Below are 18,322 nucleotides of genomic sequence, written 5' to 3'. Positions count from 1 at the left end.
GATGTAAATCTGATATCAGTTAGATGTCAGACATGAAAGGCCTGCATTCATCTTCCTCGAAATGCCAAGTTCCATTTCAGAAAATCAAATAAATACATAAGGACACTGCCATTTCAGAACAACTATTGACTGCAGCGTCTTCATGCTGCAAAATATAGCTATACATTTGAAAATGTCTTCTTCATTTATTTTTATAAAATTTAACAAATCCATATTTACTACTACTACTACTGGTAGTAGTAGTACCAATAGTAGTAGGAGAAGTACCACTGCTACTTCTACTCTTCAAGTATTAACTTATGTCTTTATTTCAGATTATTGTATTACAAAACATTCATCAGTTAAAACAAAAATGTTCAACAGAGGGAAACCAACGTTCCCATATTTACAGCCTGTCTTTGCTGCCCTCAAGTGGAATTAGCTCAAACTGCGTTTCATAACTCCCGCCCTCTATCAACACACAGTTAAACCGAATTACTGCGCTGAAAAGAAATAGTTCTGGAAACAAATCAGGGATAACTTTTTTTTATCCCCAAGACGTCAACTAACAAAAATTTTGGTCTAATTCAGAAGAGCTGAATTTTTATTTGCAAATGAAGTTTTCTTTAAAATGTTGAACAGCGGTCTATTGCACTTTGCGCGCGGAATGATATTGTGAGTTACAACGAAAACGCACCATATTAATTAACGCAATTTGACCGTTGGCTTCAGAAACTTGTCGTCGCCGATATAATTCTTTCTTTCTGCGTAAGTATGAGAATCAAAATGTATGTAATTTACAATTTTGAGCAGAAGTTCTTCATTTCTGTTGTCTGCAGGTAATAATTTTTAATGAGACATCAACTTCGAAAAATAATTTGAATCATTGTTGATTAAGGCAAATGAAAATGTAGAGTGTCGCACAGTAAAGCTCTCGGAGAGTCTGCTATTAGTTTTGATACTCGTTGTTGTCGAAATATTCACTGAATTAACGAAGGTTAGCAATTTGGGCACATGGAAAGGATAATCGCAACGAGCAGGTGCTAACCGGCCCAAACAAACGCTGGAAGCCTCGAACGAGATTTAATCGACTAATTATCATTTGGATCACTGCTTGTATATGGCCGTTTGGTAATCCGTGTGCAGTGGATTCCCGTGCTGAAAAGTAACTTTACATGTTTTTAAGAAATAAAGAAGAGGATTGAGGGGAAAATGGCCAGTCGAGAGCAAATGCCGACTCGAGCACGTTCACGATCAAGAGGCAGAGCACGTGGCCAGGATCCTGTTGCACCAGGGGTGAGCATAGCCCAAAATGTTGCGATACACATTGATGTTGAATTGTTGCGTAATCGAAAACAAAATATAACTACATAGAAGCACAAAAATTGTAGGCAACAGATGAATGTAGAATGTCTGCCCTCAAGTTGCAGATTGTGGAGTTTTTGACGTGCATTCCATAAAGATATATGTAGAATGTATGTCACAATTTATAAGTGAAATTAACTTGCCTATGGAACCAGAAGTATAGTCCCAGCATTGTATGCGGCTCATCCGACAGACTACCTAGGAGCATTTGTATTTGCTTTCTATTTTATAATTACAAAAAAAAACTATTTAATCAGAGCATTGTGCTCATGACTAAATGCATATTAGGTGCTCTTCTCTTTGTAGAAACAACTGTTTTAACCCGTCACTTTTATGGATTTCACAACTGCCATTTGTCACGCGGCAGGCCATTGATATTTGTTCATACTTACTGCCTAATAGAAGAAGAAGAAAAGAAGAAAACCTTTATTAGTCTCACAATGGAGAAATTCCAGATTCACAGCAGCAAAGTTATGAAAGGAAGAAGTAGAACAACAAAAAAATAGGAGCTGCTGGAAAGGCAGCCACTCTCGCGGCGCCATTTTGCAGTCAAAAATAACAACACAACACATAGGACAGAGACAGTCGTGCAATCTTCACCACTTTTCTGCATACACTTTGTTGTCTGAAGCAGTTATAGATGAAAGAGGAGAGGATCAAAGTGTCCTTTCTCCAGTGGATCAGAGACGTCATGCTGAAAATGTGCACACGTCTGCTACAAGCTAAGTTTTAAAATCAAACACAAAGCTGTAGCATCCATTGACGAAAAGAGATTAGTTCACTTCTCCTGTCCCACGTAATCCGCTTCAAACTCCAAGCCGCGACTCCCAGCTCCAAATCCGCATCAGCACTCCGCGCCAACGCTCCTTTCTTCTCATCGTCGGCTCCTCAAGACCTCCATCCATCCAGCCGCAGACCGTTCAACAGCACCGATCTCTCCGCTGAACAAAGCGGGGCTGTGAAAAATGCTGCCCATTACAGGCGCAAGACACAAGCGCCCCGGGACTGTCCAGCAACGACAGTCAAATGGCGCCGACATTCCTCCAGTCAAAAACAGTGCTGGTATACCCACGCTGCCGAGAAGGCGCAACCACCAAGCACAGAGTCTCCTCCTTGATGAATGTCGTGGCCAAAAAATGCTGAAAAAAGGTCCACATCAAGTCCACACGACGTAACAACAAACACAAAGTGACAAAAGAAACACAAGAACAACAAAAAAAGCAAGGCTCAAGAGAGCACTTGCTGACGGCTGCCTACTCGGGCGCCATCTTGACTTCAAAGTAAAATGAATTTTGACTGGAATGTTGCTTTGAGTCTTTGAGAGAGCACACAGCTAGATTTGACGTGACTTTCTTCAATTCATTGCCCAGAGTGCATACATATTTTTTGCAAGGTAAGCAAGTCACACACTTAAGTCGATGGGGCAATCTACTCAGCCCGAAAAGTGTTCAGCAGCGCCCCTTTTCCGACTTACGCATACGAGAAAATAGGCCCCAATAAGAAAAGGTCAGACCAGCCACAATTTTAAGTCAAGTAACCTTCCAAGTTCAAAATAAAATGAACAATTTTAATGGTTTGCTTGTATTTTGAAGCGGACCCTTGTGGCACATTGCATAATAGCTTGTGAACAACTGTTGTGCTGACTGGGTAGACTACCTGCCAACGGCTGCATTCACTTTGAAACGGCAGCTAAAACATGTCACAGAAGAGCTGGCCAGATGGTTTATCTCGGTGTCGCTGCACGGCACGGTGGCCATCAAAATGTCCTCATGCAAAACTGACTGCATATTGTTCTCTTATTGGGTGGTGATGCCCAGATAGGGTTGCGTCTAAATGGTCGAAGTCACATCGAAAGCATGTAATTGCACGAATATTAATTTATTGTACGTTTTTGGATACAGACATTGCATGTGCCATTATTGTGGTGACAATATTCTTATGATCTCTTGTGCGCTTCTAATGGAGAGCAACGACATCCAGACGTTACATTAACTGACTGTGCAACTGTCATGGCAAATGTTCAACTTTTCATCCTCGTTGCTCTTGCAAGACTCTGGCACGAGAACCTGCACCAGAAGTTGCAGTAAAAGAAGAAGGTGGGCTTGTTGGTCGAGGGAGGCAGAAACAAAGTCTGGCACCATTTTCTGGAAAAGGTACGTTTTCACTAAGCTGTCATGGTTGTATTACAGGGTATATATAATCCTTTAGCCTGTTTCTGCTCTTGAATGCAAGTTGCGCTCAGGCTACACAAACGTTGCCTGATTTGTACCCAACCGACACATTGTCCGTAACTCACAGATAGCATGCTCAGGCTAAATTAGCATTAACCATACTGGCCCGCACTTGTGTCCCATGGTCCTGCGTGACCACAAACTTTTTCATTGCTCTTTGGACTGTTTTTGTCTGACTTATACAAAAACCTCCCATCAGACGATACCTTGAGCAGCAGCACGCAATGATCAAGTCTGGTTGGTGTCACACTTAGTGTGGCCACTTGCCCAATCCACACAGAACAAAGTTATGATAGCATGTCAAATCAAACCGACATATACTTCAATAACTTTTTATAGAAGGAACACATTTTTCCAATAAATTAAAACGCCTACATAAAGCACAAAAACACAGCACCAATAAAATGTACTTTTGTATTGTAAAGAATTTAATTTTAAAACAAAAATTGGACAATTATATAATTGAATCTACCAGGTAAACAGTCATGAAAATTTCATCATCAAAAAAACAACCAAAAAACCCACAAGATTCAGCAAAGGTCTGTTAAAAAAAAAAAAAAAACGAATGGCCAGGTATTGAACCCCCAACCGCTTGGTTGGAGATGATCATTCTACAGCTGATCCATGCCGCTGCAAAGATCTAAAATATTTCTCATTCTACAACCTTAGCGACCATCGTAAGCAAAACGTGTAGTCTGAACTCTGAATTCATAAAAGTAGTTAATCTTGGAGAAGTATGATGTCAGGTGTGTTTTATGTACTTTTGCTTACCTTGTCAACTGCTGGTTCTTTCTGCGCATCTTATATTGTAGCTGTTATGGAGATCTCAGCTGGATTTCAACAAGTGAAGATAGGAGAGAGAGGTGGACGCAGAGGAGATTTCCATGATGTCGGTATTAACACCAGGCAGACGATGGAGCATGTGAAAGCTTCAAAGTCAGGTATGTGACGATTTGAAAAGCTCAAAAATGATCTGCACCTCCAAATCTGAAACCATGGTCCTCAGTCGGAAAAGGGTGGAGTGCCCCCTCTGGGTCGGGGGGAGATCTTGCCCCAAGTGGAGGAGTTTAAGTATCTTGGGGTCTTGTTCACGAGTGAGGGCAGGAGGGAGCGAGAGATCGACAGGCGGATCGGTGCAGCGTCTGCTGTGATGCGGACGTTGTATCGGTCTGTCGTGGTGAAGAAGGAGCTGAGCCAAAGGGCGAAGCTCTCAATTTACCGGTCGATCTACGTTCCAACCCTCATCTATGGTCACAAGCTATGGGTCGTGACCGAAAGAACGAGATCCCGGATACAAGCGGCCGAAATGAGTTTTCTCCGCAGGGTGTCCGGGCTCTCCCTTAGAGATAAGGTGAGAAGCTCGGTCATCCGGGAGGGGCTCCGAGTCGAGCCGCTTCTCCTCCACATCGAGAGGAGCCAGATGAGGTGGCTTGGGCATCTGATTCGGATGCCTCCTGAACGCCTCCCTGGTGAGGTGTTCCGGGCATGTCCAACCGGGAGGAGACCCCGAGGAAGACCCAGGACACGCTGGAGAGACTGTCATCCAGCTGGCCTGGGAACGCCTCGGGATCCCCCGGGGAGAGCTGGAAGAAGTAGCTAGGGAGAGGGAAGTCTGGGCTTCCCTGCTAAAGCTGTTGCCCCCGCGACCCGGCCCCGGATAAGCGGTAGAAGATGGATGGATGGATGAAAAATGATCTGTTAAAAAAATCAGTTAATTTGTAAAACTTTTCTAAACCATTTTTAATTAATGAATTTGTGTCGAAACATTTTAATTTCCATTCCTTTCTTTAAAAGACGCCACACCATTACAAATTGGCACAAACATGTTTCTGCACAAAAATCCCAGTGCTTTTAAAGTACCGTATTTTCCGCACTCCAGGGCGCACCAAAAAGTCTTCCATTTTCTTAAAAGCTCACAGAGCACCTTAAAATCCGGCGCGTCTTTTGTATGGTCATGACGGTAATACGTCGACTCCAAGATGGCTTCTTCCGGGAGACATATTATAACTTGCTGTTGGTTCAGTGAACTGTGTCGCTGCTTTATTAAATAAGTTTGTGTTGCAGCTCCGAAAAAAGGAGAGCTGTGGTGTTAATTGAAACAGTTTCAACAAATACAGCTACGTCTTTGTCTGTCTCCGTGCCTTCTTCCGTTCGACTCGAGAGGCGTTTAAGACCGCCTCCGAAAAACGTAAAGTAACGATGACTTCAATGAAACTACAAACATTGAAAATAATACATCAAAACTGAAAAGCAAGCGAGGGTATCACAAAATAAATTCTATAGCCACCCCTACAGAATTTATATTGTGAGTTCATCATTTGTGAATGCATAACAAAGGAATAAATAACTACGACTGACTTCTTGTTGTGTTATTTTGACTTCAAGATGGTGCCTTGAGAGTGGCTGCCTTTCCAGCAGCTCCCATTTTGTTCTTCTACTTCTTCCTCTCATAACTTTGCTGCTGTAAAGTGGGAATTTCTCCATTGTGAGAATATTAAATGTGTTCTTATCTTATCTGGTCGTACTGTTGGAGCTATGATAAAATAAATGCGTTTTTTCGGAGGCGGTCATGAACGCCTCTCGAGCTGACCGGAAGAAAAGAAGGGAAGGAGACGGACAAAGACGCACGGGTATTTGTTGAAAAAAGGAAAGCTGTGGCTGTGGTTTTATTTTTTTAAACGCATACTTTATTAATGGTTTTCAAAGTCTCAGCAAATACAGGTACTGTACGTCTTTGGGCGTCTCCGTGCCTTCTTCCGCCTCCTTTGGCCGCCTCCAAAAAACGTAAATTAATTCTTACTTCAATGAAACCACGAAGAAAATCAAGCAAGGAAATCACAAAATAAATTCTATATCCCTCCTACAGAATCCTACAAAAACCTAGCTTGATTTTCTGTTTTGATTTATTATTTTCAATTTTCGTAGTGTCATTTGAGTACAGTAATGGTTAATTTACATTTTTTCAGAGGCGGTCATGAACGTCTCTCAAGTTGAACGAACGCCTCTCGAGTTGAATGGAAGGAACGTAGCATTGTAGATTGCGCCTTTTAATGCGAAGTGTCTAATACAGACGTGTCCAGCTCCGGGCCTGGAGGGCCGCTGTCCTGCCTGTTTTCCAGCTCTCTCGCCTGCAACACACCTGATTCAGGTGATCAGATCTGAAGCAGCATTAGAACGACCCAGATTATTTGAATCAGGTGTGTTGCTCCTAAGAGCGCTGGAAAGCAGGCAGGACAGCGGCCCTTGGGGACCGATTTTGGACACCCCTGGTCTAATGTATGAATTTTTTTTTTTTTTTACAAAATAGCCATTCATTGAAGGTGCGCCTCATAATCCAAGTGTGTCTTTTAGTGTGGAAAATACGGAAATTTATTTTGAATTTTTAAAAAAGAAGCTAGATTCACCAACGGTTATGCAGGACGGTCGTTTCACTAACCACATTGCAGCACCCTATCGTTGACCATGTGTCTCGAGACTGCTTACAAAAAAAAAAACAACAACAAAAATGAAAGAAGCTTTTTGGGTTAAAGGCTGAATTAAACATCAACAAACAAGAGTCCAGTTGTTGTAATTCAACCTTGTGGAGTACCATGAGCTGGATGACTGAAAATCTACAAAGACAAGGCGTCTACTTTGTCAAATTGCGCACAGCAGGAACAGCACACAGCATACAACAGGGACAGCACAGGGTATCCGACATAGTAATTGTGCGACGCAACAAATCACGATGAACAAACGCCTAATTAACGATAGTTGCAGCCCTAAGATCATGGCGTAGCATGATTATTTTCTTACCTGCAATCTTTAGTTCTATTCTTTATGAAAATGGATGCTGGAATTTCTTTAGGGCAGGGGTCACCAACCTTTTTGAGAGTGAGAGCTACTTCATGTGTCCTGATTGTGTGAAGGGCTACCAAATTGATACAAGTCTGAAATAACATCTGTACAAATTACATTTAATAATATAATGTGTTGTTTTTAATACTTAATGATTTGAATTTTTAGGCTCTGATCATCTTAAAGGTGTCTCACAATACTGCCAGGGTTTGCATTTTGAAACCATAATTTCAACTAGCAAATCACAATCCTACCACTGGTGGGCTATTGGTGTGGTCCTCATGGGCTACCTGGTGCCCGCGGGCATCACGTTGGTGACCCCTGCTCTTGGCGCTAATAACGTATCCATCTGAGTGCATGTTGACATTTTTCAGGAACAAGTGGCGCTGCTCTTCAGTTGTCAGCCAACTTCTTTCGCATCGTGTCCCGCCCTCAGTGGGTTCTGTACCAATACCATGTGGACTTCAATCCACCAATGGAATCCCGTCGCCTTCGGTCAGCCCTCCTATTCCAGCATGTGCAAGTCCTGGGCTCTGCTCACTGCTTCGATGGAGCAATACTGTTTATGCCTCAGAGACTTCATGACAAGGTCAAGGCAAACTCCGCATTGACAACATACAGTGGCATATCGCATAAAACAGTCGGTCTTGTCTTTGACTTAGGAAACGGAACAGTTATTGACATTTTTTCTTGCATACAAATGCATGCCATGTGTTCAGGCAACTGAGCTGCAGAGTAAGACGAAGAATGGAGAGGATGTGCGGATAACTGTCATCCTGACTAATGAACTGCCTCCAACGTCACCAGTGTGCCTCCAGTTTTACAACATTATTTTCAGAAGGTCAGCTTTCTAGTTTGCATTTGATTTGCAGTGAACTATTGCATATAATCTTTCCACCGTAACACTTATTTTTTTTCATGTTCATCCCAAAATTTGTCTTGTGGCATCAAAGCAGTACTTTTATATTTGACAGGGGTATTGGTTGATTTTAAGAAACAAATAACAAAGGATACATTCCCAAAAATTAGGCAGTCACTTAATTTTGGCGTCAAAATTTTCTGCCTTTTGGCACACATTTATTTGGTGTGCAAGGTCAGGAAGAGCTGAAGCGATGCCATGCATGATCGTAACCTGGCACCAATGTGGTACAGGCCAAATTCAGAGTATTATCTTACCAAATACCCTAATACACCAACGACACTGCCTTGTTGTTCGAGAATCATTTGGAACCGGAAATGAATGAATGTACCGGAACTGGAATGCTCAGTATACAAATGCCAAATCCTAGTTATGTCCAAAAGTTACCGTGTCTCTCTAATTCCTTTGTATTTTTCCTTGAAGGATTTTGAGAATCCTTGGCATGCAACAGATTGGACGCAATTATTACAATGCCAAAGATCCGCTCAACATTCCGCAGCACAGGTACATCTTGCTTTACTTTTAGAACACTATTTAAAACGTTTTGCTGATGTATTTAAATTCAATAAAATGTTGTGTTGCTAGCATTGGGTTCTCATGAAAACTATGCTGTTTTACTTAAAATCTCTTGGCTAATATCTGATAAATGATTCAGAACCTGATAAGCACATAAGGATCTTTTTTTTTTTAATTGTTACTATTTTTTTAAACAAATAGCCTTTCATGCTAAATATGTTTCCCAGGCTGACTATATGGCCAGGCTATACCTCAGCCATCTTGCAGTTTGAGTCATCCATCATGCTGTGCACCGATGTGAGCCACAAGGTGCTGCGTAGTGAAACTGTTCTCAACTTTATGGAGAACCTGAGGCAGAAGTGTGGACCACATAACTTCAGTGATATCTGTGCTAAGGAACTTGTTGGACTCATTATTCTCACAAAGTAAGAAGATCATTTTACTCGACATTATTTTCTACAATATCAACTAAAGTCGGTCTGAATGAAACTTATATATCAATTGACATGCGTTTCTTTGTTCTTAACTATTCTTTTTCTACCCGCCTCTGTCATTGTTAGATACAACAACAAAACCTACAGGATTGATGACATTGCTTGGGATCAAACACCCTCCAACACATTCAAGAGAGGCGAGGCAGATGTCTCCTTCACCGACTACTACAAAAATGTTAGTACACACAAAGCCATATTCAGTTCAGTAAGTACTGTGCCATGTGACGTCATGTTTTGCTGACAAACGTGTCACGTCATTAAGCATTCCATTTAGAGTAAAAGTGGTATTTGTTTTTGCAATGTTAATGACGACATAAAATCAAAATCTGATTTAACAAGAAATCCCAATCAGGCAACATGCCCTCTAGTTTGAAAGTTGTCCAAGAACGAGCTCTCTGGTGCCTTCGTTGTAATGCACACTTTTTCCGCAGCCACCAAAGAGACAGCCCTCTTGCCCTTGGCCAATGTTGGGAAGAAAGCTTTTTATTGATTTCATTTTCGGTGCATCATATACTCCATCTAATTTGGTTCGTTCACTGTTTTTGACTTTTTTTAAAGCAATATGGCCTGGAAATCGCTGATCGCAATCAAGTTCTCCTGGTCAGCCACGTGAAGAGAGTAGCTCAAGGTCAAACTCCTGCTGGACCAGCTCTGCTCATCCCAGAACTGTGCTACCTTACAGGTACGCGAGATACTAATTCAAAATCTCGATGTGAATTAGTCGACACTAATTCCAAATTAATTTCTTGATCCTTCTGATGATGACATTTTCTCTGACGGTGCAATTCTTTTGTGGTAAGGGATGAGAGAAGACAACTCTTTAAATTGTTAGCAAAGTACTTGTCACAAACAGAATTGAAACTCCTTTGTCAAGGCTTGACTGACAAGATGCGAGCAGACTACACCATCATGAAGGACCTCAGTATGCACACCAAACTCGCCCCCGAACAGAGGGTAGGACGCCTTCTCAGATTTTCTGCCGCCATAAACAAGTAAGTGTCCACTTTTGTCCAAGTTAAAACTCAGTGATGGGCAGGACCTTCCCCTATCTCTGATTGGCTGAAACCATGATATCAATTTTCGTTGAGTGAGGCTTTAGAGTGGAGGAGACCTTTTTCATCATCAAAATGTCTCAGACTATGGAAGTGAGCACATATTTCTGACAAAATATGACTTATTCGATGAAGCCAAAACAACAATGGACACTTCACACAATGTACATTTATTTATTTACCTTGTTAGTTCTTTAAAAAGGAGACATAGTTTTATTTTAATAACTTTGACATCCCACACCGCTAGGGGGCAGAGCTGTTTTGGTGAGGCAGAGAGAGCGCACAGGGTTGGAGGGAGTTGTTGTTATGCATGTGAGGAGAGCAGTTGCTAAATAGAGAGGTCTTGACTTTAAACACATGTGGAGTTGTTATTTACGGCCACAAAATTGAGCTGGAAACACGGTTGATTGAATTTCATTTCGGTAGGTGTGTTTTTCATAAACCCATGATTTAAATTACATCCTTTATTTATTTTTGTTATTTTAGCCATTGTAATAATTGCAATACTTTTCATCAAAATGGTTGTGACATGAACTTTTCAGACTGTGTTTAACTGTTATGAGGAAACACTGCTAAATTTTAAATTTGGTCATTTTAGCTTTTCCCTGACTTCACAGGGATACTGAAGCACAGGCAGAGTTGCAGAAGTGGGGACTCCAATTTGACAAGGAGCTCCTGAACCTGACCGGCAGAGTCCTCCCACCAGAGAGGATTTTCCAGCAATCAAGATCGGTATAAATGCTTCAGAGTTGCATTTTTTCCCTTCTTTTAAGTTGAAATAAATCTTGACGGATTTGTCCTTTTAGTATGGTTACAACCCCCGGACAGCTGAGTGGGCCAAAGAGATGCGTGGGTTGCCTGTGATTTACTCTCCTCCTCTGCAAAACTGGCTGCTGCTTTATACTCGACGGAACAGCAGAGAAGCTCAAAGCCTCCTGGAGACTCTGTACAAAGTTGCAGCACCACTTGGGATCTCCTTACAAAAAGCTCAAGTGTGAGGGCCATTAAAAGTCTAGAATGACCCATGTTGTTTAACTCCAGCCTTTGTCGTTAAACTCTTGGGCTTCCCCCACATTAGGATTGAGTATGAAGATCAGCAGGAGTCTCTGCTGAGGGCCCTGCAGCACAATGTCAGAACTGAGACACAGATGGTTGGTGGTAAAATGTTCTACAGTTAATGTACATGATTGATTTAAATGTAATTGACTCAGTGGGTTAAATGTTGCCAAAATGGATACAAGTGATGAATAAAGCTAATGTCTTACACTTGTTCGTAGGTGGTGGTGGTCCTCACCAGCAACAGGAAGGACAAATATGATGGCGTTAAGAAATACCTGTGTGTGGCTTGCCCCACTCCCAGCCAGTGTGTTGTGGCCCGCACCATCAGCCGACCTCAAGCCCTCATGACTATTGCGACCAAGATTGTTCTGCAGATGGCCTGCAAGATTGGCGGAGAGCTATGGAGTGTTGAAATACCTGTAAGTCCACAGGCATGGCCTCGACAAGATATCCAAGAAATTTGTACAGAGTTCCCCTGTCCCGGAAACTCTTTAGACATTGTTCTAATCATGGGAAATGACTCTTGGTTTTCTGCTTGTGATGAAGGTAAATTATGTAGACGTTGTCCAATTTCCTTCATCTGAAAGTGAATCGCTAGGTGGACCCCTCCGAGTTCCCTCTATAGTACAGAAGTTGAGCCCCCTAAAAAGGCATTGATTTCAAGTCATGATGCTGACTTTGACATTAAACCTGAACAAATAACCTTTAACGATGGCAAAAACCCAAAGTATTTGTAACTAGAATCGCACTTGTGGATGGCAAAATGGGAACGTTTGAAATTGTTTCTGAACAACTTGGATGTCTTTTTGTTGTTCAAGCATGGATTGTTGGTCGCAGTCAATAAATCCACAGTTCTTTGACGGCAGTGAAGTCATACAAAGAAACAAAACCAACACTGTTCCAATCACATTTGTTGTGTGCAGCTGAAGCAGCTGATGATTGTGGGTATCGATTGCTACCACGATACTGCTGCTGGGAAAAGGTCCATTGGTGCTCTGGTGGCCAGCCTCAATCAGAACATGAGCAGGTTTGGGAAAAGAACCAAGGCATTGCACAGCTCTGACTCTGTAACAATGTGTAATGCACATTTTCGTTTAGATGGTACTCAAAGGTCAAACTGCAAACCAGAGGTCAGGAAATTATGGATGGACTGAAGATGGCTTTTGCTGGCAAGTTCAAAATCCAAATCCCGCACCCAATACAAAATCATAGAACCTTAGTGCTACTCTCCATGCAAAAATTTGCTTTGCAGGCGCTCTCAAAGACTACTACAAATTCAACAAATGCTTTCCGTCCCGCATCGTTGTGTACCGTGATGGAGTGGGTGACGGCCAGCTGCACAATGTGGTCAACTACGAGGTGGCCCAGATCATGGACTCTGTCAAGTCCATGGGCGAAGAGTACATGTGAGTTTTCCTTCAGGTGACACTTGAGTCAACGTGGCACTTTTGAACTTTTTTTTTGTACTGTCGCTCCATTTGGCCAGGCCCAAGTTGAGCATGGTGGTGGTGAAAAAGCGCATCAACTGCAGGCTCTTTGAGCACAGCAGTGGAAAGGTCTTAAACCCCCCACCAGGGACAGTGGTCGACACAGGGGTCACTCGTCCGGAGTGGTACGTTTATTCCACATTGAGAATAATCACAATCATGTTTTCTTTGGGAGGACCACATTGATGTTGATCTTCATTTGGCAGGTACGACTTCTACATTGTGAGCCAGGCAGTCAACTTTGGAAGTGTCTCTCCTACCCACTACAATGTTGTGTATGACACCAGTGGACTGAAACCGGACCATATGCAGCGGCTCACCTACAAGCTGTGCCACATGTACTACAACTGGCAGGTAACTCACCTTATTTATTAAAAAGAAAATGCAAATACTTTTTAATCTACATTCAATTGAATTTTTTTTGTAGGGCTGTAATTTAATCGGTTAATCTATGAATCAGACACAAATAAACTGACTTGACAGCCATTATACTTAAAACCAAGGAATCAGACGCGGGTGCAAAAAGAAAAGCAAAGCGGCAAATGTATGTACTTATCTCAAGTGGCACATGGTGGGTGGCTGGTTGAAAGCAAGGGATGGATGAGAACTAACGGCCGTCTTCACTTCTCCTACCTTGCCACCCAGTGTAGGAAGCAAGTACTGCAATACAGTGCGGTCAAAGAACACAGCCACTATTAAGTGTTCATTACGGCCAGTGTCAAGTGTTCATTACAGCCTGTAATGCGGCCCCCGAAAAGTATCTGAGTCAAGGATCATTTGGATCCGGAATTGAAAAAAGGAACTGTAACTAACTGGGGTTTATCGTAAACGGCAATATATTGGGCACTGTTTGTAGCATTTAAAATATTCAACCTGACAGTTTCCTTTATTAATGAAGTAGACCCCAGAATCTGCTTCCTTTGACATGTCCATGTGAACTATTTCCTACTGTTTGTAGGGGATCATCGCAGTCCCTGCCCCTTGTCAGTATGCCCACAAGTTGGCCTTCCTTGTTGGTCAAAGTCTCCACAGGGAACCCAATATGGAGCTGGATGACCTCCTCTTTTATCTGTAGGGAGGAAGCATGCCTGTATGTTCATGTGTTGTGCAAATTGGATGCTATCTGCACCCTTGAGAGGCTGTTCAAATCAACACCCTTGTACTTATTTCCTCACACACACACACACACACATATTATATATATATATATACACACACACATACACACCTGTATATATTGGCTATTTCTAAGAAGGAATATCTTCAATGTGGAATAACAAAAGACCAGGATACCTGGATTTTACGTTTTTTACGTTTTCCATATATAAGCATAAAGAGGTGGACAACCTCTCATTTGTTGAGATTGAAAATGCTTGTTCAGCAGTTGGTTAATTTTATGTGTTAGATGATTGCCTTGAAGTTTCGCAACAATGTGCCTGCAAAAAGTTTTTTTTTTTTCTTTTTGAAGAATCTTGGAATTGATTTGTAAAGGTGCGGCAATGTCTGCCTTCTTGAAAGGTTTTGTTTGTATTGTTATATAAAAGATGGGGCGGAAAAAGCGTTGTTTCTTTTTGGTCAGTCAGACATACACATGTTACAAAATATCAAATTTATTTAGAAAAGATTGCACATGCACCCACACAGTAGTTTGACTCCATCAATATAGGCTGATTATTATTATAAAGCTAGCTCACATTGCAAACTAAAAGGTCTTCACACCATGACAAACGCTTGCACTGCATAATTATAAAGTGAATGTACAAAAAAGGCAGTCTGAAAATCAAGTATAAACATTTATAAACAATTTACAAAAGAGTCTGATTTACAACAGTCACACAAAAATGATTGGAAGCAATGTTGACTGAGGAAACTTAAGTCTAATATCCGGTCGTCACATCGGTTGACATATTTCTCAACAAGAAATGTACACATTTTTCAGATTTGTTGCATACATTGGACCTTTCTTTTGGCAGTTTGAGGTTTTTGTTCGGGGTACACACGTCCCTTTTGCCGCATGGGGATGGGATGTGGGTTCAATGCTCTGTGATGGACGTTACACGTTATTGGGGCTAGCTAAATACATTGGCTTTCAACTGATCATACATTCACTACAGACAGTATAAGAAGTGTGGCTACACATAGGTTTACAGTACTTGAATTTCTGCATCATCATCATCATGCGAGTGTCGGGATCTAACATTTCCAATGAAGTTGGTTTGGGTCCAGGAGAGATGGGCTCTAAAGAGGTAGCCTTTTGTCAGGTGGACTCCACTTTCATTCCAATCTCCAAAGGGTCCTAATGGACTGAAAGTGCTCATTGTTACTGATATAAAATTATATATACACATATATATATATATATATATATACTGTATGTACAGTATATGTATTCTTTTGTGTCAGGGCATTGCATTTTGAAGTCATTGGTAAAGGACTCTTAGAGGACATTTACCATAGCCTGAACTAGAGTGCCACGTAGTTTTCGAGACAACACAAATGAGACATCTGCATTAACGTGGTCACATTTGACACACTGTTGAACAAAAAACTGATAAGGCAAGTATTGTATAGGGAGGTTTGACCTATGAGACAAAAGTGGCTACGGAGACCTTGTAGCTGAGACGGTGTGCTTATTTGTAAAGGGAAATCCCTAGTGGTTAACATGATACTTGAAAACGCCTGCCGAATGCACAGCATCCTGACCACGGCGTGGAAAAGCACGCCATGGTCCCACTTTCACATCAGTAACTTGCCAGGTTTAACGATCGGAATAAATGCCACCTGTCCACTATAGGTCAAGTTGTCTGTTAACAGCGCCAAGTACCAGTTTCTTTCCTTTGCAGTGCAGTCCTTTTGTCTTTTTGGAGGTGTGCATGTCCAGTGGGGCCCTGATGGGAGTGCAGGATGTGTGGATGCACTGGGGGAGAACCTGCTCTTCTGGGCCGGCCCCATTTGTCCCCTGGAACCTAATGGGAGACCCGTAGGGGACAGTTGAGGGTGTTAAAAAGCCAGCTGTTGGTCACACCATCAGTGAGCTGAAGTCTAGCTCTAGAAAAAAAAAAACTAGAAGCACTCTGAGGCCCTGCCGAGTACAAACATTGCTTGTCTCGTTTCTGTATGAAGCTGCCCGCAGTCACGAACAACACAGCCAAAGCATCGACTAACTTCCGCAATTTAACAAGACGACATTTCCCAAATAATGGCAGCTCCTTACACAAATACATTTGCCTTTGGACACAAGAGGGGACATCGCACATTGACGTCTGAAATACATGTACTGTAGCTAGAGAGACTAGTGATACAACTGGGTTACAGAGAAATGACTAGTCACGACTCCTTTTCTGTAATCATAAGCTAAAAGGCTTCAAGTTGCACTTCAGGAAGACATACAGGTACAGCATTGATACGCTGTGGTGGCTAGACCAAAGTGTTGATGTACCTCTGCATCACTTGAGGCTTCATTTTACCAAGACGTTTTGGATCACACGACTCGTAAGTGGCATGTATTGTGGCTTTCCGATGAAAATTCAAGATGAGCCCAAAATGCACCGCAGCCTTTGTTGGGTGATCAAACCTTGAGCCTTTGAACTGCAAACGCGCAAGTGGTACTGAAACACTTCACAGTTGGACATTTGCACTCCAAAGTATAAAGGTTACAAGTACATCTGTAAAGGTTATATAGTGTATCTCAGGTTCATCAAGTTTTTTTGACCTGAAAGCTTACTATTCTGTTTTTGTGAGTAGTGTAAGATGCATTCAATTTTGTTCTTTTGGATCATCGAAAAACAATCGTAGGTTTTACCAGAATAGTGGTAGATACTGTCGTCACGGCCACACGTCCATATTGTCATTTTGTTTTTTACTACTTGTCGTGATGGAAAAGTGTACTGAAACTTTAGTCCATTCTGCGTGATTTTCTTCCTGCAGAATTTCAAAATTTAAGTACCGCTTGTTGCTACGGACACTTTGAATTTGTGTCATAAAAGTATATTTATGCAGTTTTCACAATTATCTTTCTTCATCTGTGCACATTTTACTTGTACAATCCAGCACTTCCAAGTCTGTTACTGTATTTTAAAAAAGTAACAAATGTATTAAAAAAGGAAGAAAAAAAATCTTAGCAATTCAGATGGTTTTCGATTTTCAGTCAGTCGGTTCGTCATCATTTCCGTTGGTCATTTGTACCGGTCCGTAAATCTATACCACGCAAAAAAAAAATCCATGTCGTTAGCTAAATGCATCCATTAGAGAAGGACTGAGAAGTCCGTTGACATGGTTAGTGACAATTACACTGACTTCAATCAGTGCTTAGTGCGTTATTTATTTTTATTTTTTCCTGTCGATCGTCGGCAAAATCTGTCAGTGACGGACTGACGGACATCCGTCAGTACTGATGGAATGCGCAGCTCTGGTCATTTCAAAGTGCGGGTTTTAACTGGGTTAGGGCATCTGAGGGATGGGGGCAGTGCCAAATCGCCTTTTAGCTTAGAACGAGTTACAGCAGGAGACTCGTTTGAGGAGACACACATCGTCATGTACAACACTCGGAGGAGAAACAACTGAAGATACCACAAATCTTGTCTAATGCATTGGCGATGGTTACTGTCACCAACCAACACACAGTAAAAACAGCATGTTGAGAGTTTTGGCCAACCCGGGAACAACCGTCACGCTGCCTAAAAGTGATACAGCATTAAGGAGGAAAGAGGAATAAGGTCTACATGTTGCATACCACAAACTAAAGGTACCCATGTCATCTGCATTAGACGAGGGGGAACTTAATCTTGGTATCCTCAGTTGCTCACTTACGTGATGGAAACACAGCCTTTAAGGTGTGAAATGAACACTCTTCTTCTGTTTTGCCAAGCAGGTGAAGAAAAGAAATCACAAATATATACAGATGGTGATGGAATTTCAATAGTTGGCACGAAAAAAAATGTCAAATTAGAAGACAGAAAAATATGTCACTGCACCTGTTTTAGAAATCATTGCATACTGGTATTTGTTAAACAAAAAAATAACATCACAATTTAAAAATGCTTGACTGAAATGCAATAGTAACGAGGGCAACATTACAAGAAACCAAGCCCCCTGATCCCATTTCAAATAATTTACAAAAGTGAATGTTTTTTTTTGTTTGCTCGTTTGTTTCTTTTGTCAAAATATTGAAAAATTCATGCATGTGAACTTTTGAATCATGCTTGACTACACTTCGTGATCATCTCTTCGTACAGAAAATTGTGATTGGAAAGAATCCGCTCAAACACCAATGGTGTTTAACTGCTGCTTTTGAGACATAACAGAACGATTACAAAGGTTTTACTTTAATCAAAAATGCTTTATAAATCCTATATGTATATATGTTAATGTATAGTTTTACACA

General features: G+C 41.5%; 2 protein-coding genes across 17 annotated transcripts in view; one reads left to right on the top strand and one right to left on the bottom strand.

Annotated features, from left to right (window-relative positions):
* Positions 1-662: 662 nt before the first annotated feature.
* On the top strand, positions 663-14,125 carry piwil1 (piwi-like RNA-mediated gene silencing 1). The gene is made up of 21 exons (XM_052068060.1): positions 663-747; positions 1,166-1,275; positions 3,395-3,497; positions 4,388-4,516; positions 7,787-8,001; positions 8,132-8,253; positions 8,755-8,835; positions 9,075-9,272; positions 9,408-9,516; positions 9,900-10,023; positions 10,216-10,333; positions 11,011-11,125; positions 11,200-11,387; positions 11,472-11,544; positions 11,671-11,871; positions 12,376-12,479; positions 12,551-12,621; positions 12,705-12,858; positions 12,939-13,064; positions 13,146-13,293; positions 13,898-14,125. Exons 2-21 carry the CDS (start codon positions 1,192-1,194, stop codon positions 14,012-14,014), a joined length of 2,580 nt encoding a protein of 859 aa, XP_051924020.1. The 5' UTR covers positions 663-747; positions 1,166-1,191; the 3' UTR covers positions 14,015-14,125.
* A 408-nt stretch (positions 14,126-14,533) lies between these two features.
* Positions 14,534-18,322, bottom strand: part of rimbp2b (RIMS binding protein 2b) — an 89,553-nt gene continuing 85,764 nt past the window's right edge. For 11 of the 16 annotated variants that reach the window (XM_052067986.1, XM_052067989.1, XM_052067982.1 and 8 more), the window contains 2 exons: positions 15,764-15,905; positions 14,534-15,235 (listed from right to left, as the gene is read on the bottom strand). In XM_052067986.1, the coding sequence (XP_051923946.1) occupies positions 15,084-15,235; positions 15,764-15,905 (294 nt within the window). In that variant the 3' untranslated portion in view covers positions 14,534-15,083. Of the gene's footprint in view, positions 15,244-15,752; positions 17,794-18,322 lie in introns of those variants that run through there. The other 5 variants (XM_052067990.1, XM_052067992.1, XM_052067997.1 and 2 more) reach the window with 3 other exon arrangements.

The sequence above is a fragment of the Hippocampus zosterae genome, chromosome 6 (assembly GCF_025434085.1).
Source record: "Hippocampus zosterae strain Florida chromosome 6, ASM2543408v3, whole genome shotgun sequence".
Taxonomy (NCBI): Eukaryota; Metazoa; Chordata; class Actinopteri; order Syngnathiformes; family Syngnathidae; genus Hippocampus; species Hippocampus zosterae.
This window is presented reverse-complemented; position numbering and strand designations above follow the sequence as displayed.